The 25,187-nt window shown below is 52.6% G+C and overlaps 1 protein-coding gene across 1 annotated transcript in view; it reads left to right on the top strand.

The window, feature by feature from the left end:
• The window catches only part of MEF2D (myocyte enhancer factor 2D), a 33,065-nt gene extending 13,374 nt beyond the window's left edge, over positions 1 to 19,691 (top strand). Inside the window, exons 2-12 of the mRNA XM_087827995.1 lie at positions 2,283 to 2,474; positions 3,094 to 3,297; positions 4,806 to 4,943; positions 5,959 to 6,169; positions 6,386 to 6,442; positions 8,049 to 8,239; positions 8,736 to 8,756; positions 9,942 to 10,071; positions 14,523 to 14,775; positions 15,242 to 15,548; positions 15,883 to 19,691. Coding sequence (XP_087684121.1) covers positions 2,421 to 2,474; positions 3,094 to 3,297; positions 4,806 to 4,943; positions 5,959 to 6,169; positions 6,386 to 6,442; positions 8,049 to 8,239; positions 8,736 to 8,756; positions 9,942 to 10,071; positions 14,523 to 14,775; positions 15,242 to 15,548; positions 15,883 to 15,894 — 1,578 coding nt within the window. The 5' untranslated portion in view covers positions 2,283 to 2,420 and the 3' untranslated portion in view covers positions 15,895 to 19,691. The remainder of the gene's footprint in view (positions 1 to 2,282; positions 2,475 to 3,093; positions 3,298 to 4,805; positions 4,944 to 5,958; positions 6,170 to 6,385; positions 6,443 to 8,048; positions 8,240 to 8,735; positions 8,757 to 9,941; positions 10,072 to 14,522; positions 14,776 to 15,241; positions 15,549 to 15,882) is intronic.
• The last annotated feature ends 5,496 nt before the right edge of the window (positions 19,692 to 25,187 follow it).

The following is a 25,187-nucleotide window of genomic DNA, read 5'->3' as shown; positions in this document are numbered from 1 at the left end:
GTTCTGGAAAATACAGCCTTTGGATTACATGGGGACACAGGGGAGCTGAACTCCTTAGGCTGGAGCCTTTGCAGTGGGAGTTTGGCAGAGATTGAAGTTACAATCAAGGAATGGTGGGGGGATAGAGTGGTTCTGGGCCTGGTATCTGCTGGGCCACTCAGGGTTGGCTGGGATTATGTTGGTGGTGTCCTAGGGCCCTTGTAGGGGTGGCAGTAGGAGGCCCCGGCCCCATGGAAGCAGGTTGAGAACAAGGAAGAGGGGAAGATCTGTCTCTGGGGGAGAGGGGGAGAGGGTCCTTCTAGGAGTGAGAAGGGAACTACATTGCTTTCTGAAGTTATCGAGACAGAATAGAAGCTCTCTTTCCAGCTGGGTGAGGGAAGGCCTGAGCAACAGTCCTGGTAATGGGAGAGTGGAGAAGGGTATTCCTGGATCCTCCCAAGTCCACAGATTCCCTGCCTTCCCTCCCCCATGCTGAGATGCTGATGCTGAGCTTCAGCAGCTATGGAACCTTGGGTGCCACAGTTGAGTGGAGCTGGAAAGGCTCAGCCATTGGAAATGGGGACTTGGGAGGGGGTTCCTAATAACAGGCATTTGTCACCAAACACCCCAGCAACACCTGGCAGGGGCTCTGTAGGAGGGGAACTCTGGGGGGAAGTGCTGTGGGTTCCTACGGTCTGGACTCCTCTCAGGACGCAGTCAGAGAGGCTTTAGAAAGCATGAGCCCCATGCTCACTGCCCCTTCCACCATCTCCCAGAAGGCTCCACCCCTGGGACCCTTGGATTATCTTGTGCGTCTAGCCCCCAAGGGCTCACCCAGCTTGTTTGGGCACTGCCCACAGCTGAAAGCTTGCACCTTTTCAGGCTCAGACTGGGCTTTCACTCCTGTGTCCCCTCCCATCCCAGGGTACCTCCAGAGTTGTACAGTACAGGGACTCCATTTCCCATCCTGGCCCTGGAATTGGAGCTGTTCAACTGGTAGGTCATGACTGGTTTATAGGTGTACTGAGACAGAGATCCCCACCTGGTGCCTGCATCCCCCTGGCTTCTAGCAGCCTCTTTTGCGTACATCAGTAGTAGGCTCTGTATTTTCTTTGTGCTTCAAGGTGAGCATGGTTGGGAAGCACTATTCAGGCTGAGCTGTGTTCTAGACTTCGGCCCATTCCTTTAGAGTAGGAATCAGCAAACTGTGGCCCATGCTTATTCATATAAATCTAGTTTTATTAGAGCACAGCCACACTCATTCATTTATGTGTTGTCTACAGCTGCTTTCATGCTACAATGGCAGAGTTTAGTAGTTACAACAGAGACTGTATGGCCTGCAAAGCCTGCAATATTTGTTATTTGGCCCTTCACAGAAAAAAATTGCCAACCTCTGGTCTAGAGGGGTGATTTATTGATTGATTGGTTGGTTGATTGATTGATTGACTGATTTTATAGCAGCAGAATCCTTCAAAAAAATTGTAAGCTTAAGCCACTGAACAAAATGGACTGGTGTGGAAGTGGTTGAAGAGATAGGGGGGTCTGCAGCTCTAGACCTGCTTTGATATGTTCTTTTTTAAAAAAAATTTTTAAATTAATTTTTAGAGAGAGAGGAAGAGAGAGAGAGGGAAAGAGAAACATCGATATAAGAATGAAAATTTGACTGGCTGCCTCCTTCACGCCCCCAACTGGGGAATCTAGCCTACAGCTCGGGCATGTGCCCTGACCAGGAATCAAACCAGCAACCTTTTGGTGCATGAGATGATGCCCAACCAACTGAGCCACACTGGCCAGGGCTCTGGCATGTTCTTGATACAGGGATGCAGAAACACTCCCATTGTAGTACCAGGTAAACTGTACCAGCTGTTCATGGACTTGGCAGGTGTTCACTGAGCACATTCTGTGCACTAAGCTCTAACACAAGAACCATTCTAGGCCAGAAGGACAGCTGGTGAGCCCAGGTGTCTCTACCCTGGGAGAAGAAAGTGGGTGGGGTGTTTGCTAAGACCTAGACCCTTGGAAGCCAGGAAGCTCCATGTACTCTATCTGACCTGGAACTTGAGGGCAGCAGTGATGGTGTGGAAAAGGCCTGGGCAAGAGTCCTGGGCTCTGAGTGTGAGGGCCAGCTTGTGCCTGGCTGTGGTAGGCTATCTCCTCAGGTTGCCACCATGTTCTCATTTTGAGGATGGGGCTTAGATGCTGACAGCCCCTCCCAGAGGTGCTGTGGACCTGGCCTGTGTGCCCAAGGAGCAGGGCTGAGGGTTTCTAGGACTGACAGTTCTCTCATGACCCTCCCTTCCCAGGAGGCTGTGCAGAAGGTGTCCTGCAGACCATGAACTGAGCACTGGTCCCAGACCGTTCATGAGCACAGTGTGAGGTGTGCTGAGACCCGCCACCCAGCGATCCCCTCCCCTCCCTAGCACTGAGGATCCCCGGAGAAAATGGGGAGGAAAAAGATTCAGATCCAGCGAATCACCGATGAGCGGAACCGACAGGTGAGGAAGTCCTGGAGCCACACAGTGTGGATGAGGGTAGGGAGTTGGCCTCTGCCTCCGTTTCTTGCAGCCACTCTAAGAGGGCTTCCTGAGGAAGGGGAATCTGGAAGCTATTATGGAAGGGAAAGGACTGAGTTGGGAAAAGAGGAACCCCCGCCTCCTTGCAGCTCTTAGAACCCTGTGTCCCAGAACTCCTGCTGCTGCTGCAACCGTACAGATCTGTGCCCCTGCCCAGGAACCATGCAAGCCTCAGGCCACACCTGGGCATGCCCCCTTTCCCAAGATGAATCCTTCCCTCTTCCTACCCCAGGGAAAGAGCCAGGAAGTCCTTCTGTTCTCCTTCCCTGACCTCGTTATAGTCCCCAGAACAGAGGTGTGGAGGTCCATCCATCTGAATCCTCTGCCTTCAGTGAGTTGGCTGTGGGCTAATGCTCTGGCCATGTATTGGCAGAGGGGTGCTGGCCTGTTTCTTCCCCATGCCAGGGCCTCCTGAGAAGAGAGCTGTGTCACCTTGAGATGGGGGCTCCCAAGAAGGGGCTGTGTCCAGCTGCCTATAGGTGGGGACTCCTAGACAGGCCTTGACTGAGCCAGATCTGGCTGCCCACCCGCCCACCTGCAGGTGACATTCACCAAGCGGAAGTTCGGGCTCATGAAGAAGGCGTATGAGCTAAGTGTGTTGTGTGACTGTGAGATCGCACTCATCATCTTCAACCACTCCAACAAGCTGTTCCAGTACGCCAGCACCGACATGGACAAGGTGCTGCTCAAGTACACAGAGTACAACGAGCCGCACGAGAGCCGCACCAACGCTGACATCATTGAGGTGGGCCCACACACACAGACCCCACCCACCCCTGCCCACCACCGAACATCACGTGCCCATGAAACACATGCACAGGCCTGCCCATGCACTTGCCTGCCCGTGCATGTGCATGTATACACCTGCCCTCACAGCTCCTCACCTGTGTGCACAAACATACAAGCCCACATCCTCTCACACAAACCCTAGGCTGAGGAGGAAGGAGGGGCAGTGAGTAGATGGCAGGTGTGGCTGCCCACCCCAGCCCACTCCCACTGCAGCTCTCTGAGAGTCTCTTCATGTCTATCGGGCATGACATGACCTATCTCTTCTCCATCTTTTCTCAAATTCTCTCTCTGTGTCTGTATCTCCTCCTTCTCCAGCTTTTGGTCTGCTACTGCATCTGCCTCTTCCTTTGTCTCCTTCTTTGTTTTCATCTCTCCTGCCATCTCTGTCCCTTTTTGGGTCCCCATCGCCCTATGTTATGTTTCCAAGAGAGCTGCCATTGTGAACTGTTGAGAGACATGGACTTTGGCCTTTACTGGCCACGGAGCCTTAGTGCTCACCCACCTCCACAAAATGGGGCCGGTGCCTGCTTTGAAGGGTGTTGTGGGAATTGAATGAGACGGCCCAGATCTTGCTACTCACACTGAGGTGTTCATACTTTGGACATATGAACTTGTGTCAGTGGAGAAGTATGCCTGGGAAGGCACAGGCCTGCCTTCCTGGAGTGAGACTTTAACTCAAAGGTTTGGAGGAAAGTCCCTTATTTTTATATTAGAAAAAACAGATTTACTCAGGACTAAAATGTAAAATTTTCATTCATTTTAAAGACAAAACAAGTATCTATGGAGATGTTTTAAGCCTTGAGAGGGCAGCTTTGGGGTCTACTCTAGACCCACCAGGTGTGTCCCTACTTTGTATAGCCACATGTGAGAAGCTCTGATCTTGGAAAAGGACAGCATATGGGGTGGTATGTAGTAGGAGCTCAGTAAATGCTAGTTCCCTTGTTTGCCTTTCTCCCTCTTGTCCCTCTACCTCTCTGTCTCATTTCTATTTCTCTCTCCTCCATCTACTAAGCAGAGCCCAGGGATTGAGCTAGACAAAGCCAAGCTTGATTACCTTCCCCTGGGGAATGCTCCATGCCTCTAGGCAGGGCTAGTCATGGGTGGTAAGGCAGGGGCTGGCCAGGGCACCATCCCCCCCCAACCCCCAAAGCCCACCCCACCTGTCACCTTGAAAGCACATGTCTCTGCACCAAATGCATTCTCTGAGCTGTGCCCACCTTTCATGTGACCTGTGCCCACCTTTCATGTGACCCATGCATTCGGATGCCTCCCGCACCAGCCACACCTTCACACAGTGCCCCAGGAGGGGAGGGTGGCACTGAGGGAGTGGGCTGGGGAAATGTTGGGACCCCTGAGGAAGGAGGTTGAAGAACAGTTAGGGGTCTTTGGAAGGGCTGAAAGAACTCCAGAGAGATGGGCGTGGGAGAACCCTCACCTCTGCTGACAGTAGTGGTGCGGTTACAGACCCTGAGGAAGAAGGGCTTCAACGGCTGCGACAGCCCGGAGCCAGATGGGGAGGACTCGCTGGAACAGAGCCCCCTGCTGGAGGACAAGTACCGGCGCTCCAGCGAGGAGCTCGACGGGCTCTTCCGGCGCTATGGGGTGAGCCCCACTCACTCTCTCTCTGTTGGCCCCCCTTCCGGCCCCTTCCCCCAGGCGCTGCACAAGAAGCACAGGGAATGTGAGAGCCCTGAGGTGGACGAGGTGTTTGCCCTGACCCCCCAGACGGAGGAGAAATATAAAAAGATAGACGAGGAGTTTGATAAAATGATGCAGAGTTATAGACTGGCCGTGAGTAGTAGCATGGAGGAGAGCCTCCCTGTGGTGCATGGTGTGGCTTTGCGCCCCGCCCTGGCTCTCTGCTGCCTCTGATGGGTGTTCTGCTCTGAGCCATGCTGGGTTATTGGTGACTCCTAAAGAACCTCTGACCTTCCTTATGATAAACCTGTGACCCTTGCTGAGCCTCACTTGGATGGAGCATAAGCCAGGAGAGGCCTGGAGTATCCCCCTCACCAGCAAGAAATGTGTAGATGACCTGAGATCCTTAGATGGCAGGAATGTAGAAAATGTGCTATTGTCTGGATCTTTTTGGGAAGGCCCCCTTGGGCCTGCTCTGACACCCCAGGCTCAGATGCTTAGTAGCATTGTTTAGGGGAGATAGATTGCTAAAAGGAAAGACAGTGAGGTGGGGTGAGCACCTTCTACAGTAGGCCGGGTGGATGATGTCCTGACCCATGGTGCAGGCCTGTAACAGCTCTGTGTGTGAGTTTGGGTCTGTACTCAGGGCCTCTAACCTCTCCCTGTGTGTCCTGCCTGGCTGAGGACTAACCCACTTCTACTAGGGGGGTTCCAGGTGTCCCTGGTCCTGTCTGTAGTGAACAGAGCCTTGTCCTCATTCTCTGGGCCAGAGCTGGATCCCGAAGCAGTCTCCCCAATGTACTTCCTTGGTGGGTGTGGCAGGCAGGACTCCAGAAGGGCTCAGGGCAGAGAGCTGGAGCTGCTGGCCCTGGGACACACAGCCCAACACTAGAAGAATCCTTGCCTGCCTCCTCAGGCAGAGTGGGTCCAAAGTAAGGGGTTACCCTGGCCTGACCCTGCCTCTCCATTTTCTGTCTAGTCAGCTGTCCCGGCCCCCAACTTTGCCATGCCCGTGACAGTGCCTGTGTCCAATCAGAGCTCACTGCAGTTCAGCAATCCCAGCGGTTCCCTGGTCACCCCTTCCCTGGTGACATCATCCCTCACGGACCCACGGCTCCTGTCCCCCCAGCAGCCAGCACTACAGAGGAACAGTGTGTCTCCTGGCCTGCCCCAGCGGCCAGCCAGTGCAGGTGAGTGGGTGCTAGGTGGGTAGGTGTGATGGAAATGACATGCAATGGGAACGATGTGTGATGGGGACTTGGTTTCCCATTTTCAATAGAGAGTATTTCCCTTATTTCCCTTCACCTGTACAGCATTCTCCCATCTATGTGGCTCCTGCTTAGTCCCCAAGACTCACTCTGGAGGGGGTGTCTTGTCAGCTCATCATGGTTCTGTTTGTCCTCCAGGGGCCATGCTGGGGGGTGACCTCAACAGTGCTAACGGAGCCTGCCCCAGTCCTGTCGGTGAGTATAGCTGCCCTTGCCTGGGGTGGTCTGCCTGCTCGGGTCCAGGGACAAAGAAGGACCTAGATTATAGGAGAGGAATATCCCAGGGCCTGAATTGGAGGTTGAGTCTGAGGACTTCTAAGCCCCGGGATTTTTTTTGTCTATAGCAATGATTGGTGTAGAGCTTTAGGCTCAGGGAATTCTGGACTGTTGGAGGTGAAGATCCAAGTTTTTCCAGTTGAATGGGACATCTGGTTGACCAATTTGGATCTGGAGGATGCAAATATACCTGGCGTTGCCAACAGACAATAGGCACAAACTCTCTCACACTTACATATATACACATGTAGACATTCTCACTCATGAAGATACCCAGACATCTGATGTGCGCTTGTGTGCACACATCTATAAGCCCCAGAAGAAAGACTGCTCCCACCCCCATCCCACCGTGGCAGCTGACAGTCCCTCTACCCTGTACTGTTGTCCAGCTGGTTTCTATGACTTCGAATGTCACCATTGACGTCACCCTGACATTCCTGCCATTCCCGGACTGATCCGGGAATTGGGATGGAAGCAGCCACACACTTAGAGAACAACAATGTGCTCTCAGGCGACAGAGCAAGGTGACACTTCTGATTGTGGTCACCTCCACATCTCTGGCCTTTAGAATTCCCCAGTTTAGCACCAAGCACCAAGCTTTTTGGCAGTAATTGTGTATGGGGTCAGGAAATGGGGGAAATGAGTGAATACCCTCCCTCTCTAAGGAGAGGGCCAGAGATACTTGTGGGCCCTCAGGCCTGTCATGTGGAAAGTGGTGGTGAGGGCCCTAGCTTGGCTTCCAGCCAGCTATGTGGCCCTGGAGAAGTCATTAATACCTATGTCAACCAGGCCTCAAGTTTCCTCTTGTGTAAACAGGGCCAATGATACATGTCCTGGCCATCTTGAGGGTTGGTGTGAGGATTAAATGAGATAACATGCATGTGAAAGCCCCATGTAGGCTATGGAGTGTGGAGCAATTGTAAGGATAGTTATTGTGCTTGTTGTTACCAGTCTGATTATGGTGGTGGCTGGGTTATCAGCCCTCCAGTGCCAGGACCACCACTGGTGAATAGCTCATCTTCCCCAGAGCTGCCGGTATCTTGTTATGGGCTCATCCAAATCACCATGTCCCCAGCTCATTGCGAAGGGAGCTGCCTGAGTGGCTGACTTGCCCTGGTGATCAGGATCCTCACTGAGGCCCAATTCCAGGCTGCCACCCCTTTTCCAACCTGGGTCATTGTGGGCCTAATCATGGGCAGGTAGTGGGATCAGAAGGTGCTGGACTTCCTACCCATGGATACCAAAAAGAAAAAAGAACCTTTGACCATTGTGGTTTCCATTTCCAGTTCTTCCTACCAACTTCAGAGCTCCTGCCACCCAGCCCCATCATGCATAGCTCAGAGTCAGGAGGATGAGCCCAACAATTCAGTAGTAAGGGTTTTGGGGGAAAATCAGAGAGCCCAGTACTCTCTCAAAGCCTGAGTGTGGCTTGAGAGGGGCTGGGTGATGAGTACTGGCATGGCGGCAGTTAACAGGGCTGAGGGGTGGGTCCATGTTTTTCTTTTTACCCTCATCTCTTCTCCAGGGAATGGCTACGTCAGTGCTCGGGCTTCCCCTGGCCTCCTCCCTGTGGCCAATGGCAACAGCTTAAACAAGGTCATCCCTGCCAAGTCTCCACCCCCACCCACCCACAGCGCCCAGCTCGGAGCCCCCAGCCGCAAGCCGGACCTGAGGGTCATCACTTCACAGGGAGGAAAGGGGTTAATGCACCACTTGGTGAGTGGGGGTCTGGACGGAGTAAAGGGCAGGGGCTGGGGAATGGGAGAGTAGAGGGAGGAAAGAGCTGATCTCCAGCAGGAGAGATGAAGGTTAACCAGCAGTTAGGACTTCCCAAGAGAGATCATGGAAGCATGGCTGGGAAGAAGTCCCAGAGGGCTTTACAAAAGGTTGGAACACAGAAGTACCAGCCTCAAAGGCAGTAAAAGGGAACAGGAAATGGGAGAGAATGTTCTGTGATAGGAAGGAGGACAGGAGAGATCTGTTACAGCAGAGGGATGGGAATTAGATTGTGAGGACTTCCTAACTGGTGTACACTGGGATGTAGCATCTTGTGGCAATCCATCAGGACAGTGAAAAGCTGTGTGCTTGTAGGCTGGCAGAGCCATCCTGCTCCCATGTGGAGAGGTAGATGGGATGACTGTGGGGACAGTGTTGTGAGGGGAAGGTGGAAGCAAGAGACTGAACCATCCCTTGGTTTTATTTCTGCTCCCAGACTGAGGACCATTTAGATCTGGTAAGTGAGGCTGTGAGATGTTTGCTGTGGCTTTCAATTCTGGGTCATCCCCGTGCTCTGTGGTCCCAGCATGGAATATGTGGGTGCCCTTGTCCTTTCACCTGTATGTAGTGTGTGTTGTTTATTTGGTTGTTTGCCAGGAGCTCCAAGTGGGATACAGAGGTGAATGGGGCAGGGGTGAGGGGTCAGACATGCATGTATTTGTACATGTGTGTATATGGATGTCTTATTGTAGTGTTGCATTCATGCCGGCACACCTTTCACTGTGTGTATGTGCATGTGCAAGGGGAGTGGGCCAGGCCTTGTCCCAGGATACCTGGATTAGGCCCTTTGACCAGAGGCTGGACTGCACTTGCCTTCCGACTCCTCAGGCCCACCGAGCATTCGTGGAACATCTGGCAGGACCTCCGTAGGAGGGGTACCAGCCAGCCAGTAAAATCAGTTTTCCAGGAGAAGCTGAGGCTTAACGCAAGGCCAGAGTTATCCTTGGTAGGAGAGCTTCCCTGTCTCCCCTCTGTCTCCTGTGCTCCCTCCTGCACACAGCCCGTCTCACAGGCACTCAGAGGCATACGCAGCCGCTCTTTCTCTCACACACACCTACATACTCACCCTCAGCCAGGAGTGGGGTGGGGGCTCCTCCCTCCCCAGCTCCCTGAGAGGAGGCCAGTGAGGCTGGAAAAGGCAGGCAGGCTTTGGCGGCCAGCACGGCGGCAGTTTCGGCCCCAGCGTGGAGTTGGAATAAACAAGTGAGTCAGCGGCAGATGGAGCTGACAGCCCCACACACGTGTGTGCATACACGCAGGCACACGCATTCCCCTCGCAGATGCCAGCACGCCTCTCCCCAGGCATGTGCTGCGGTGTGATAGATGGAGAGCAGACTCCAAAGAAATGAGCCAGGAGAATGGCTCTTCTCACTCTGCCTTGGGAGAGCTTGATGCTGGGCCACAGGGCAAGCATTCCTCTCTGTGTGTAGGTGTGAATGGATCTGTGTGGCATGTTTTTCTCTGTGGATCTCAGTGTCTTTGAACCCACCAGCATGTGTTTGTGTATCTATGGGGCCTCCATGCTGAGGCATCCCACCTAGGCCTTGGGATTCAAGAGAGCCCAGCTTGGCCTTGGAATGGTGGGCCAGGATCAAGCAAGCCCCCAATCTGCCACCTCTTGACAGACAATTTTTTCCTGCAGAACAATGCCCAGCGCCTTGGGGTCTCCCAGTCTACCCACTCGCTCACCACCCCAGTGGTTTCCGTGGCAACACCGAGTTTACTCAGCCAGGGCCTCCCCTTCTCTTCCATGCCCACCGCCTACAACACAGGTGAGTGTTCAGGTGGCCTGAGCTGTGTGCACAGGGCCTTGGGACAGGGGAGGGACCAGCGAGGGAATATGAGCTATTCTTTCTGGGCGACACCCCAACCTGAGGAAGGCCATTGATTTGAGAGTGTCCTTACCTAATTAAGGTTGCCAGATTTAGCCAGTAGAAACCTAGAATGCCCAATTAAACTTGAATTTCAGATAAAAACAATGAATAATTTTTTAGTATGTCTCACAGAGATTCTTCTGCAAAGTATGTCCCAAAGACATGCTTATGCTAAAAAATTATTCATTATTTTGTCTAAACTAGGTATTCTTTGTTTTTAATATGGACCTAATGGAGAGGGAAAGCCCTGGCCTCAGGGAGCCTCCCATTAGGAGAAGGCAGGCAGAGGTGGGCTGAGCAGATGATTCGGGCCACAGGGGTTGGGGTGGAAGGCAGGCATGGTCACTTCAGTGAGGCATCTTAGTGGACAAGAATGAAGGAATGAGGGAGAGAAGAGACAGGGAGACTGAGCAGGCCAGGTTCCAGGGAAGGCCACCGGGCTTGGGGGTGAAGTGATGAGGGGGCAAGGAGGAAGACTGATGAAGGTTGAGGAGAGGGATCTGAAGGTGACTAGTCACTTGGAGACATGAGAGAGGCCTCTAGGTGGAAGAATTCAGACAGGATACCCAGTGCCCAGGCTTTCCTGAGTACCCAGGGCTGTCCTGGCCTGTGTTGCCTACTCACATTCTCCCAGGAACAGTCTGTGAACACTCTTCACCTTCCTTGCCTGCACTACCAGCTGCTGTGAGGAAGGACTGTCCGAAGGGGAAATGCCTTGACACTGTTTCAGAGCATGTATGTGGTTGGGGAACCTGGTCTGTTTCCCGCTGAGGAGACGTCTGCTGTTTCCCAGGTTCTTACCTGTGAGTGGCTTGTGTTAGGGCTGTTTGTGATGAGATGAGACTAGATCAAAAGACCCTTCAACTGCTCTCCCCTTTCCAAGCCCTCATACCATAGGTGAACCACACTTGGTCCCAGACATCAATATAAATAGCCACAAAATCCACCTCTTCCCCATGTGTAAAAATCCAGAATCCAGCCCCGTATGGAGGAAAGCCCTTGGTGCAGGTAGTTCAGCTGGAGGAACCACCTCATGGTGAGGGACCAGACTCTGGCATGTGTCTTTATGTCCAGATTTTATCATCAAGGTGTCTGTACAGTTCGTTGTTCTGTGTGTGCTCCCATACATGCACCCACTCTCAGGTTATGTCCTCGGGCAGCTTCAAAGGGGACTGCTTCAGATGGCCGCATCCCTGGGGCCAATCTCTTCATCTGTGAGAGTTGTGGGTGGACAGGAGGTCTCTGAGGCTTGTCCAGCCCTGGCAGCTGGGGCTCTGGGCCTGACTAGAAAAGCCAGCTCCCTGAGGATGGCCGGGGGTGGGGTGGTTGGTGGAAGGCAGCACAGACCACTTTTCAGGAGCTGTTGTTTTTTGGGAATCCCATGGTGGTGATTTTCTGCCATCTTCTTGGGTCCCCTGCTACTTTGTGAAGGAGGGAGGTTAGTGGGTGCCAGTGAACTTGGGACAGGTGCTCAGCAGGCCAGACTTTAAACTGTTTGTGAAATTGGTGTGAGAGCAGAATCTGATGCTGGGCTGCCCTTGGATCCCTGCTGAAAAGTGTGCAGCCTTTCTTGCATCCTCTCAGCAGCCAGGGCTCCAGTTCCTCTTGCTGCAGGAGTAGTTTAAACAGCAGGGTGTTCAGGTGACTCTAGGTGCATAAACAAAACCCTAAGAAGCACATTGCTGTTTAGTTGTTTACTGTTTACATTCCTTGGCCGCAGTTCAAGTTCCGGCTGGGGGTGATCTGGCTATGGTAATGTCTTGGTAAGGGATAGGCCTTACCAACGCCTATCCCTTTGTTAACACTGGCTGCAGAGGTCTGGCTGTGGTCATGCTAGGGGCAGACCTGTGGCCCATGTTCCTCTTATCTAGCAAGAGTGAAGCCTCTTGGGAAGTCAAGTCTCCAGGTAGATGGGGCTGGAGTGTGCTGGGAAAGTGAGGGGCTGGGAGTTGAGTCTCAACCATTCAGTGGCTGAGGGATGTTGGGCAGGTGATGTACTTCTCTGTGGTTGGCTTTCTTGTTTATAAAATGAGTGTTTGAAATAGTTGGTCCTAGGCTCCTCTTTCTGCCCTTGCTCTGCTTTTTAAATAGAAACATCTCAAAGCTCCTGGCTAAGGTTATAAGGCCAGAGGCAAGCATGGACCATCTCTCTAGGGTGAGATTTAAAGGTAATAAAGAGGCCTGGGATCTCGTCTTAGCTCTGCCATTGGCTTTCTCTGTGACCTGGGGTGTTCCTCAAATTTGAGGCTACAGTTGCCTCATTTGTAAATTAATAACAACAAGTAAATCTTTTGAATATCTACTATGTGCTGGACACTGTTCTACGTGCTTCATGTGTTGTTTTTTGTTGTTGTTATTTTGTTGAGGATATTTTTTTCCATTGATTTTTAGAGAGTGGAAAGGAAGGTGGGGGGGAGAAACACTGATGTGAGAGAGACACATCGATTGGTTGCCTCCCGCACGTGTCCCAACCAGGGCCAGGGATTGTTGACCCTGCAACTAAGGTACATGCCCTTGACCAGGAATGAACCTGCAGCCCTTCAGTGCGCAGGCTGACACTCTAACCACTGAGCAACACCAGTCGGGGTATGCTTCATGTGTATTAACTCACACCTCACAACAGCTGTGTAACTATAGGCAAGATTATTGCCTCCAGTTTATAGAGAGTAAGTAGGTTGCCCAAGGTCACATGACCTGTAAGTTGAGGTAGCCAGGAAGTTTGACCTCATCGCACATGCCTGTGTTGCCCATATAATACTGTCTTCTCTGCATAAACCCCTTTATCTGCTGGAGCAGATGAGCCCATGAGTAAGAGCATGGAGGTACCGTGCTGCTAGGATGGGAGTGGGGCATGCTCCTACCCTCCCACGACCACAACGCAGTCGCCTTGTGCTCCTCAGGGAAGACATTTTCTAAACTATTGCAAACAGAATGCAGCATGAAACATAATAGTGCTGTGTAAATTGTGAAACACCTCAGGGTTCTGTTCATTCTGTGACAGTGCAAATATCACAGTTTCATTATTGAGATAAATTTTAGGAAGAGCGAGCAACACCTTGTGGAGAAATTGGTCAGAACCTTGGCCTGCTGCGCTGCAGAACTGTTTTCCTCCCAGCCCCTCTGCTCTTCCAGGCCCTTCTGGATGGCGGATATGCATCCTCTGTGTTTATGTGGGGGAGGGGCCAGCAGCTCAAACCCTGGCTGCTACTTGTCTTATGTGTTGACAGTCCTTAGGAGACTCTGGACTTTGCAGAAGGTAGAATGGTTGTTAACAGTAATTTGCTTCAGATGCATTGTTCACCTGGCATTTACCATGCCTCCCTGTGTCTCGGAAAGGCACTTGAAGACTTGGCAATTGAAGAGATGACATATATTAGACCTTCCCTGATTTTTTGCCCTTTTTAAATATATTTTTTATTTCAGAGAGAGGAAGGGAGAGGGAGAGAGATAGAAATATCAGTGATGAGAGAGAGTCATTCATCGGCTGCCTCCCGCATGCTCCCCTCTTGGTATTGAGCCCACCACCTGGGCATGTGCCCCGACTGGGAATTGAACCACGATCTCCTGGATCCCAGGTCTATGCTCAACCACTGAGTCATGCCGGCCGGGTTTTTTGCCCTTTTTATAAATTGACATTCTAAAAGTGATACCCACACACAGTTTAAAAAAAAAAAGTTAAACACTATTTAAGAAACCACCTCTTGCCCAGCTGGCGTGACCCAGTGGTTCAGCTTCGGCCCATGCACTAAGAGGCTGCTGGTTCAGTCCTTGGTCAGGGCACATGCCAAGGTTTCGGGCTCAGTCACCGGCAAGGGGGCATGCAAGAGGCAGCCAGTCAATACTTCTCTCTCATCGATGTTTCTATGTCTCTCTCCCTCTTTCTTCCTCTCTTTAAAATCAATAAAAACATGTTTTAAAAAAAAGAAACCACCTCTTTTCATCCTGTTAAAAAAAAACGCACCTCCTGGTTATTACCATCTGCATTTCTTTCCTTTTTTTTAAATATATCTTTATTGATTTCAGAGAGAGGAAGGGAGAGGGAGAGAGAGAGAGAAACATCAGTGATGAGAGTTGTCATTGATTGGCTGCGAGCCCGCAACCCAGGCATGTACCCTGACCCAGAATCGAACCGCGATCTCCTGGGTCCTAGGTCGATGCTCAACCGCTGAACCACTCCCGGCCGGGCATGATCTGCAATTCTTGAACTTTGCCATCTTCCTGGATTTGTATGGGTTTTATGATTCGCATCTATCATTAACAGCTGCTTCCATGTTCCTCCCGGAGGTGCCCCCAGCCTTGGTCCTCTCCCTGCCACTGAGGCTCATCCTCACTTTCCCCCACCCATGCAGATTACCAGTTGACCAGTGCGGAGCTCTCCTCCTTACCAGCCTTCAGTTCACCTGGGGGGCTGTCACTAGGCAATGTCACCGCCTGGCAGCAGCCACCACAGCCCCAGCAGCCGCCCCAGCCGCAGCCTCCGCAGCCTCAGCCCCAGCCCCAGCCTCAGCAGCAGCAGCAGCAGCAGCAGCCGCAGCCACAGCAGCCGCAGCCGCAGCCGCAGCAACAGTCCCACCTGGTCCCTGTGTCTCTCAGCAACCTAATGTGAGTCCCTGGGGATCCGTGCACATGTTTGGGAAGGGAGAGTTGAGGGTCGGAAAGAGGAAGGATCCCTTTGAGGTTGCCTGTCATCAGTGGACACCATGTGAGGCACCAGCTGGCAGCCCTGATGTCCCAGGTACAGGCCTGGGAGACCCACCCTGAGTCCCTCTTCCAGCCAGCCTGGGGTGGGGATGGGGGTGGGGGTGGGGACCCTGCACTGCAGAAAATGACAGGAGATAGAGAACTAATATGACTTCTTTTCCTTCTTTCCCTTCACTTGGCTCGCTCTCTCTCTCTCTCTCCTGGTCTCTCTCCATCCACCTGTCTGTTCCTCCCCACTCACATCCCCATCTCCCAACTTCTCATTCTCTGCCCCCTCACCCTGTCTTGTCATCACCCATCACTTTTTTTTTCACTCACCTCCTGTCCCCTGTTTCCCCTGTACCCCATCCCCATTGCCTGTCATCAGCCCTGGCAGCCCCCTGCCCCACGTGGGTGCTGCCCTCACAGTCACCACCCACCCCCACATCAGCATCAAATCGGAACCTGTGTCCCCAAGCCGTGAACGCAGCCCTGCACCTCCCCCCCCAGCCGTGTTCCCAGCCACCCGCCCTGAGCCTGGTGACAGTCTCAGCAGCCCAGCTGGGGGCTCCTATGAGACAGGGGACCGGGATGACGGACGGGGGGACTTCGGGCCTACCCTGGGCCTGCTGCGTCCAGCCCCGGAGCCCGAGGCCGAGGGCTCAGCTGTGAAGAGGATGCGGCTTGACACCTGGGTACTGTAGCATCGCCCCTCCCGTCTGCCAGTGTCCGCTACACCCAGGGACTCCCCGTGTGCCCCAGCCTGTCTTATCTCCCACCTGAGAGGCCTTGTGGCCAGCTAGCCCTTCCATCAGCCCTTTTGAGGCCGCACTAATGCCCTTTTACCCCCACCAAAGGCCCGTCTCTCACCCTTCCTCCAGCATCAGCCCTTTTGCTCGACAACATCCTCCCCTCAGAGCTGGCCCTGCCACTAGAATCCTGGCCCTACAGGGAGAGGGGCGTGGGGGACACATACCCCATAGTCTGGGCCGCCCCTCACACCCCCTTCTCCATCTCCTCTTTTCACAGACATTAAAGTGACGATCCCCACTCCCCTCCTCTCAGCCTCCCTGATGAAGAGTTGACAATCTCACCGCCCACCCCCCTGTCCTGGGCTCCTCCCGCTTGACCCCCACTTCCTTTCTTGTGCTCCATGTCCTGTTGACGGTTACATTTGTGTATAATTATTATTATATTATTATTAATATTATTATTTTTTTTAATTTGGATTCTCACTTTGGAGAGGGGGATGCTCCCATCCCCTTTCTGCACCCCCTGCCATTTTCACTGGCTGCGGGAGCTCTTTTTTGCGGGAAGGGGGGAACACTTTGCACGTTGTACACATATGCTGCAGGAGGGGGTGGGGGCCCAATGGGCCTTTGGAAAAGGACAGGTGCCGAGCCCTGCATGCGGAGCCCTCCCACCCCGTCCCCCAGATAGAGGGAAATAACCAAAAAAACTACCAAACAACAAAACCCTTACAATAGACTGAAACCCCAAAGTTGGCTTGATGGTGGGTTTGTGTTTCAGGGGAAAGTGAGGAAGAGGCTTTGTAAAGGGTTTCTGCTTCTGGGCTGTTCCTATGGCCATAGGCATATGGGGCAGAATACCCAAGCCTGGCCCCCACATGTCCCCACACACACACGACACTCACTGATTCTTGTGTGAGCTGCACCTCCAAGGTGTGTGGGTGCTGGCTGAGCTTTTGGGCTGGGAAGGCTGCCTAGGAATCTGAGGCTGGGGGGAGGCGTTGAGGTGGGGGCCCCTCTGAAGCACATTTGGAGAGAAAGAGCCATGAGGAGAAGGCTGAGGAGGGACAGAGGCTGGGCCAAGGGTGTGAGTCAGGGTCCCTTCCCTTTCCCAGCGTTTTCTCTAAGATACACAGTGCAATAGCTCCCCATCCCTCAGTTGCCACCAGCCCTGTAAAGCTGGCCACAAAGTGCAGGGAGAACTGGGGAGAGGAACTTGAGTGAGGTGACTCAGTGGGAGCGGGCCTTGGTCACTTCGGGATGCCTGAGGACCGGAACCCTTGCATCCAGGGGCAGGTGTGAGTGAGGGGACTTGCTCTTCCTTGCACGTACATATTCCCAGAGGAGTGGACGTTGGGATGGGGTGTGAGGATGGGAGAGGGGACGGGGAGGTCTGCAGAAGGCCTGCCTCCCTTCTCTCCTCCTTAGCCCCTCGCCCAGCCCTCCTCCCAGCTCCCACTCCTGCTCCCGAACTGCTCCAGGCCCCACCTCCCTGCTCTTGGCGCCCTCATTGTCTGGCTACCTCCTGTCCCACCCCAGGCCGCATCCCACCCTCCCTCTTGGCTACTGTAATTGTAAATAGCAACCTTTGGAAAAGTTAGCAGTGTAACAGTCCAGGAAACTGTTTTTTTGTTGTTGTTGTTGTATTGATATGAAATGAGATTCTATTTTTGTCAAAGTATATTGTAATAATAATGACTCAAACGCCCGTACTGTACAGAGAGGTTCTTCTGCTGTTGTTCTTGCTCCCCTCCCCCAGCTCCCCAGTCTGCCTGTCTGCTGCCTCCCAGGTTCTGAGACCTCAGGCTGGATGACCGGTCAGACTGGAGGGGGCAGGCCCCAAGCCTGTGATCCACACCACCCCTCATCCTAAGGTGCGGGGGCAGACTGGGATCTTGCCCCACTCCTTCGGGTAACCCCAGCTCCTCTGCCCAAGGGGTGCAGCACTCCCTTGGGGTTTCATCCCGGTGGGAAAACAGAGTAGACAAGGCTCAGTTTTGTGCCAGGTGACTATCTTTGCCCACCTCCATGACCCAGCCACTTGCAGTATTTCAACACGAGGCAGGGAAGGAACCAGAAGCGGGGGGGTGGGGGGGCATGTGGCTGCGCATGTACCTGAGCGTATTCGCAAGGGCGTCTGGTATTTGTATGTCCAAGTGTCCCTCTGTATTTGTGTGTGCTTGTATGGTTGTGTGGGTCTCTGAGCCTGTCTGGGCATACACATGAATTTTTGTGCAAATAGAGCTCTGAGGGCATCTGTGTGAGTGTGTGCGTGTGAGCATGTGCCTGGGTATGTGTTTACAGAGGGACAGGTGGCTGTTGCAGCCACACAGCCCTGGCTTCCAGCTCCATGACCCTCCTCCCTGAGCCCCACTCCCTTCTGCCATGCTCCTTCACCTGTTCTCACCCTTAGCTCTGATATTTTTGTCCTGCCGTCAGAAGGGATCTAGCAGTTGGCCCTTCTTGCCTCTCCCTGCAGCCTTGCCTCTCCCAGGCTCCATGCACAATTGTCCACCCAGCACCCACACCTTTACACACAGCCCCTTCCAGGAGTACCCTCTTCCCCTCACCCCAGTCCTGCTTTCAGGGTGACGCTCAAGTTCCTCTTCCTCCCTGAAGTGTTTTTCCTCACCTGATCAGTGAACCGTCGTTGCTCATACCTTAACCCCCACTTGCTTGCTGGGCACACAGCATGTCCAGTCTTCCTGCAGGTTCCTAGAGGGAGTTTGAAGAATCAGTGAGACTTGATCAGGGCCTTGAAAGGAGAGGGTGTGGTCGTGTGTGTTTCCCCAGGGCCTTGCTCAGTGCTTGGCACCTAGTTGGCGCTCAGTAAATGCTGAATGACTGAATGGTGGCTGATAGGTGCTCAATAAACATTGAATGATTGGCCTTCCCTTCTCAGGCTATTCCTGCCATCAGTCTGTCCACCTTTCTAGGTTGGGCTTGGCCACCATTAAACACGGGGTGGGGGTGAGGGCCCCTGCAGTTCAAGGTGCAATATTTACCAGTTTTGCCCTCTGCCTTGTAACGGCAAACCTGGCTTTTGATTACCATGTGTGGATGTGTGTGTATCCTTTCTTCTCTATCCCTGGGGGCAGGAGGTGGTCTGTGAATGAATGTGCGACATTTCTGCAATTCAGTATCCCAAGATTTCTCTTGGGGGTAGGGGCTCCTGGCCGGCCAGATGAAGGGTCCCTGGGAACCCAGACCTCAAGTGCAGACTTCATTTCTTCCTCCTCACACAAGCCAAATTTGCCTCCACCCACTCCTTCCTCTGAATAACTGGGCATTTGCCAAAGTAATCACTGGAGTCATCCAATGCTCCTCCCCTCCCCAGGTTTCCCATAGCTTTCAGGGACAGTGGGCAAGAGGACCCCCTCCCATCCCAGTTGAACACACCGTTTCCCCTTCCCCCAGCAGTGCACTCAGTTCAGCAAGACTGACCCCTGACCCTTACCCAGCCCTCCCCACCTTGGACAGGAAGGAAGTAATGCACCTTCTCTTGCTGATTATTTATTTGTTTGGAGAGACAGAAATGATGTAAAAGTGTATCTAGAAATATCTATATCTATATATTTTTAACTGACTCTTTGGAATCCCCAGGGGTGGGGTGAGGGTGAATTTAGGCTTTCATGGAGGGGAGGAGACATGGAGCCTGGGAACTCCTGTTCTCCCCTCTGCCACCTCTCTCCACCCCCTAAACAGCTGGTAGAAGGAATGGGATTTGTATTGGGGGAGGGGCGCTGGAATGTTATATGGAGAATCTGGATTCTCTCTGTCTTCCCCACTCAAGTCCCAGAGAGAGGAAGGGGACAGGCCACGGAGGTGCCCCACCCCCAGACCTGACAATCACCCACACTCCTGGGGCTCCTCCTGGGTCCTGGGCAGGGCGAGTCCAAGTGTGTGGCTGTTGATTTGTTTTCAATATTTCTTTTCGTGCTGTATGGTGATGCTTTCTTAGTATTCTACACAATAAGAAAGACAAAGTCCCCGAGATTCTTATGAGTTTTGTTTGAAAACTCTTTCACTATATTTGTTGTAAAGAGGTTTACTATTAAAAGAAAAAGAATACACGTTTCTGATACTTTGGCTTGGGTTCTGGTTTCTCTGGTGCGGTCGGCTGAGGAGGGAAGGAGGGACTGTGCGCCCTGCCAGGGTGAGGGGCCCAGCGTCAGGGTGGAGAGTGGCGTCAGCCTTCAGGGCAGGCACTGAAGTGGGGTTTCAGGTGAGAATTCCTTCCAGGTGCTCTGTCAGAGGCAGAGGCAACCCCAGAACTAGGGAAGGTTGTCCTATTAGGAGCCATAGGAGGAGTCCTGGGATATAAGAGAAACAAATTCCACCCAAGGCCAGGTCAGGAACAGGGTTGTGTGCAGTGAGGGAGCAGCATGGTAGGGAACCTTTGATTACTGGAAACTTCCCCACAGCAGGAACTGGCCCAGGCACTGTTTTAGGCACAGATGAAGTCCGCCCTCACAGTGGTCCCACAGAGCTCACTCCAGCAGGGGCATCTGCCCTGCCCCTCCCTTTTGAAGCACTTGAACAGTGCCAGGGAGCCTTTCCCTACCCTCTTCACATATCCCAAAGGGCCTCCCCACCTGGTGCCCTTCAGGGAAGGTGACTCTTACTCCTGCCTCCCCACACCCTGCACAGCTGTGCTTTGGGCCAGGGCAGGGGCTATGGAGGAAAGGTGTGCGAGGCTTGGCTAATGGGTTTGGCCACTCCTCTGTACTAGCCCATGCTAGGTGCTGCAGAGGCAAAGTTGGAGTGCAAGACACCAATATACAGTGATAGAGACAGGCTTACAAATGCCTGAAGTCCACACTGCGTGCTAAATGCTTTGGTTGCTGCATCTGCAGGTTGATGCAGGAGCACATGGGAATCGGGCAAGTCGTGGACTGTCTTTATGCCTTGGTTTCCTCATCTGCAAATTGCAGTGATCTGCCTCCCTCCCAGGGTCATTGCAGACTTCACCTGGCTTCTCCCCCAGCTGGAGCAGAGATGAAAGATGAGTTGAGCAGGAAGCAGTTAGGAAGATACCATCCTCCAGATGAGGCTCCCCTGCTGGTTGCCTGTGGTGGCAGCCTCCAAGGTGGAGTCCAATTACCTCAATGTGGTACTCATGCCCTTGTGTGGTCCTCTCATATCGAATTATGGTTGGTATGTATGACCAATAAAACTTCCAAAATAAAGCTGGTACATGATTCTTCAAGGGCTTTCCCTGTTGTGGGAACTATGGAAGCACATCAAAGCAGCCTGGATTGCTAAGCTGCCTTAAGGTGTTGTCCAGCATCACAGTGGACTTTGTGTGAATGGAAAATAAATGTGTTAAGCCACAGAGATTTGGGTATTGTGTCTACAATAGAACTTATCCTATCCTGATTAATGGATTATCCATGCCCACTTGGACAACCTTGAAGCCCCATCTGATAACCCCTGAGTGAGGTACAGATCTCTGGACTTGACATCATCCAGAACTGGTTCAACTCCTAGTTCTGCCACTCACCAGCTGTGTGGCCTTGGGTAATCATAATCTCCCCAAGCTGCTGTTCCATCGAGTATAAGACAGAGCTAGAAGCTGCCTGTTTTCTCTAGCCCTTGCCTCCCCCTTCTCCAGTGCATCCTCCTAACTTTGGCACAGCTCTGATCATCTAACACCCCAGGGTTCTCCACTGCTCACCACACCGTAGGAAGTCCAAACTTCTCATCCTGGCTCCCAGGGTCTTCAAAGAACCAATATAACCTCCTTTCCAGGTTTAGTCCATGCATCCCTGCTACACATCCCTTGGACTCTAGACTGCCAGGCAGCCCATTCCATTCCTGGACAGATCCTTTTCATCCTTGCTCATGTCATTCTTCTGTCTGAAATGCAACAAATATGTATTAAGCAAGCACTGTGTGAAATCCTTTGTTAGGCACGGGATATAGAGAGGAGTGAGGCAGCTCCTGCCTTTCAGCAACTCAGTCTAGTGGGGACAAGAGCCAAGGGAACCAACCAATAACACTTGAGTCAGCAGCCTGTGTCAAGTGTCATATAGAATGGATACGAGTGGGCTGTGGGATCAGAGACGAGGCACATCCAAATCCAAGCCAGTGGAGATCAGGGAGTCTCCTTCGAGGAGGTGTTTGAGCTGAGTTTTGAAGATACAGAATTTCCTAGGCAAATGAGGGCAAGGAAGGCATTCCCAATAGCAGGAATGGCATGTAAGGTATGGAGAAAGAACGCTGCCTTCAGGAAATCCAATACTGTGGTGCAGGTCAGAGCACTAGCAGGTACAGCTGAAGAGGTGGGCAGACGGCTTGTGGTGAAGGGCCTTGATGGCCATAACCTGGACTTTATTCTGCAGAAGATGTTTGGTCATCAAAGGATTTTAAGTAGAGGATGGACATGATTGTATCTGCATTTCAGAAAGCTCCTGCCAGTGCAAGTTCTCTCTCAGTACTGCAGAGAACAAGTTGGAAGGACTGCAGAATTGAGGCCCAGTCAGGGTCCTTTACAATTGAGAGGATAAATTTAGTAGATGTTTAAGAGAATTACTAGACTTGGAAGCTGCCTGGTGAAGGTAGAGAAGGAAAGGGAGGAGGGTCGATAACTCCCAAGCTCGTGCTTGGAGTACTGATGATGGCGATGCTGTGGCTCCAGACAGGGCTACCAGGTATCTCCTGAGATTTTAGAACTGAGTTGGAAACAAGGGAAAGCTCACTGGTGCATTCTTTGTGGCATCAAAGGGGAAAAGGGGTACTTTGCTCTTCGCTGCCAGCCAGGGGTAACTGCAGAGTTAGGCGTGCTGGTCAGGGTTGTGGGAGCCTTAGGAAGATCTGGCTCTAAAGGCCAGACCCACAGTGCAGCCCTAGAGGTCATTAGTTTTCTTTTGCTAAGGGGAGATGATGTTTACTAGCTACCTGGAAGATACTCAGGAGGAACTACCTGGTAGCCCTGCGAGACCTAACGTTAGACTTTCCTGGCCTCCATTGCTTCCTGTGTAAAGTGGGTTGCTGTGAGGTTTAAATAAATGATACATATAAATTACTTAAAACCATTCCTGACCCATAATAAGTCCTCAATAAGTGTGAGTTATTCTTTTTATTACTGCTACTTGTCAAAGACATGAAAATAAATGAGCTTACTTGGGTATGAAGAGGTATAAAAACTGCTCTACAGCCCTATTTCTCTCTCTGAAAACTTGCCGATCATTCAGGGTTTTACTCCTACAGCTTTCCCTCCATAAAATTTTTATTGCCCCTGCCCTCCCCAGCTGGCTGTGTTATTCTTCCCTAATGGGGTGTTAGGAATCTGCCCCTTTATAGCACCTGCCTCATTTTTCCTGAAAACGTGGGTACTAGTTTCAACTTTCTCTTTAAAACTGGACTGAAAGCTCCTTTAAAAAAAACGCACTGCCTCATCCCTTTTTGTGTCTGGCTCGGTGCCTGGCACACAGTATGTGTTCCGTCAGACTCAAATGAGATAATGCATGTAAAAGTGCACGTTGTAAACTATGGAGTGCTACAAACCCCAAAGATTTTTTTTTTCTCCTTCAAGGGCGTGGTGACTTTGCGCAGCTTCTCTGCTACTTTCCAGCTCCAGGAGCACCAGATACAATGAGGCTGAAAAGGAGTGTGGGTTCCAGTTTCCTGGGCTTAGCTGTCATCAGTCCACTGAAGGATTAGCACCTACGGGGCTCCTACACCCAAAAGAGGTGGCTCTTGGGAGGCAGGAAGCAAAGGGTGGCGTCTGACTGTTCCAGCTAAGGAGGCCAGGCCAGTTCCCTGTACCTCATGTTCTTCTGACTCACCCCTCGGTCCCAAAGGCTGAGTAACTTTTCCAGCCTTGTGATTGTGGAAACTTGTTTCAGGAACATCTAGCAGATGTGAAAGGGGCATAAAGGTGACCCCACCCCAGGCTCCAAAGTGGCTTCTACTGGAGTCCATACATTATGCATGTTTGTGTACAGACTTAAATGATTGTTACTGCCCAGCTAAGGGACGGGTGTGGTTCTATAGGCCAGATACCTAGCGTCCATGTCACAGTTGGTAAACCAGAAGCCCCAAAGTAAGGCAACTCGCAGGTTCTCCCCACAGCGCCTCGCGCTGTTCCTGGATAGAGCTGGTTCAGAGCCGCCTGGGGCCCGGGATTAATTGCTTCCAGGAATTACTGATTTGTATTTAACACCCCTCCCCTTTGCTTTGTGCTTATTTCCACGTGTTTACAACTCTGGGGCCTCGCTCGGGCAGTTTGGTCTCTCGTAAAGTGCGGTCCCTGCCTCCGCAGCTTGGCCGCCCAGAGTCACTCCTATTTACAGCGCATCGGCCGCCACGTGCCGTATAAAAGCTGGTGACTACCCCGCGGGCCCGAAGCGGGAGGCGAAGGGCCCCGCCTACCGGTGAGGTCACGCGCCCGCCGAGACCCGCCCTCACGTGACCGAGCGCCTGTCCTCCGGGGTCACTACCCTCAGCTGAGAGCCGCCGCTGGCGCCTCGTCTTCGCTGCCAGCCAGGGCCGGGCGGGGACCCTGGGGCCTTTCAGAGCTCGGGGAGAGAAAAAATCTCCATCTAAGGCGAAGGGGGAGTAGGGAGGCAGCAGGCAATAAAGGCACCTCTAGACCCGCCCCTCTAGACCGGAAGCTCCCAGGAAGCAGAGGCCGCCATTCCCAAGCGCCCCGCAGAGTCTGGCACACAGTGCTCAGTAAGGGGGTTGGCGACTACCCCTCTGCCACTGCCAGAAGCAGAATTGAACCCACCGCCCTTTCACTCCCCATTCACTCTCCGACTATGATCGTTTGGCAGCCGGTGAGCCAGCGCTCCCAAGCCTGCTGCCCGCACCGGGACAGACTCCTCAACGGGTCTGTCTACCACTCCCTGGGTACCAACAAAGGCCCAAACCCACTCCCAGGGTCCCCCGTCGCGGGGCGTGGATCTTCAGGCTCGCTTCATTGGCTCTTTTAATGACGGATGGGACTGTCAGCCAACCGCAGCCTGGAAAAGACGCATGCGTACACAAAAGATGGAGCCCCTATAAGGGAAAAAAACAGCCCCGCGAAACAATTTTGGCGGGGTCGTCCCAAGGCCTAGGGAAGGAGGCGCGCATGCGTGGGCCTTGACCGCGTCTCCGCCCCGTTGGAGAGGCGGATAGCGCCCTCTGTCTTCCAGGTGGTTTTCCCAGATGTCTCGCCTCCGCCAGCGCTGCGTCGGACGTGGCTTTGCCCGGGGGATCCATGAAGCTGATAAAGAAAAAGGTTGTGAAGTGAGAACAGAGGGTATAGATCAGACACTGGAAAAGTTTGGCGCCATGGAGGGGAAAAATCAAGCAAGAGGTATTGGAGACAGTAGTGCCAGTTAGAGTTCTCAAGATTGAGAAAATCCGGGTACGTTTGTAGAAAGGGGACAAAGCCAGCAGCGTGGGACGTGCTGAAAATGCTTGAGAAAGAATACCTGAGAGTACACCTTTAGAGGCGATGGGAGGGACCCGAGGAATCAGCCAGATGAAGGGATTGGTTGGCCTTTACAAAGAAGCGAGAAGCCTCCTCCTCTGAAGTAGGCAGAGGGATAAAAGGCATGAGTCATAATTACATACAGGCTCCTAAGCGGGGGA

The sequence above is a fragment of the Miniopterus natalensis genome, chromosome 19 (genome assembly GCF_054644295.1).
Source record: "Miniopterus natalensis isolate mMinNat1 chromosome 19, mMinNat1.hap1, whole genome shotgun sequence".
Lineage (NCBI taxonomy): Eukaryota > Metazoa > Chordata > Mammalia > Chiroptera > Miniopteridae > Miniopterus > Miniopterus natalensis.
Note: the sequence above shows the minus strand (reverse complement) of the source record. Positions and strands in the feature narration are given on the sequence as shown.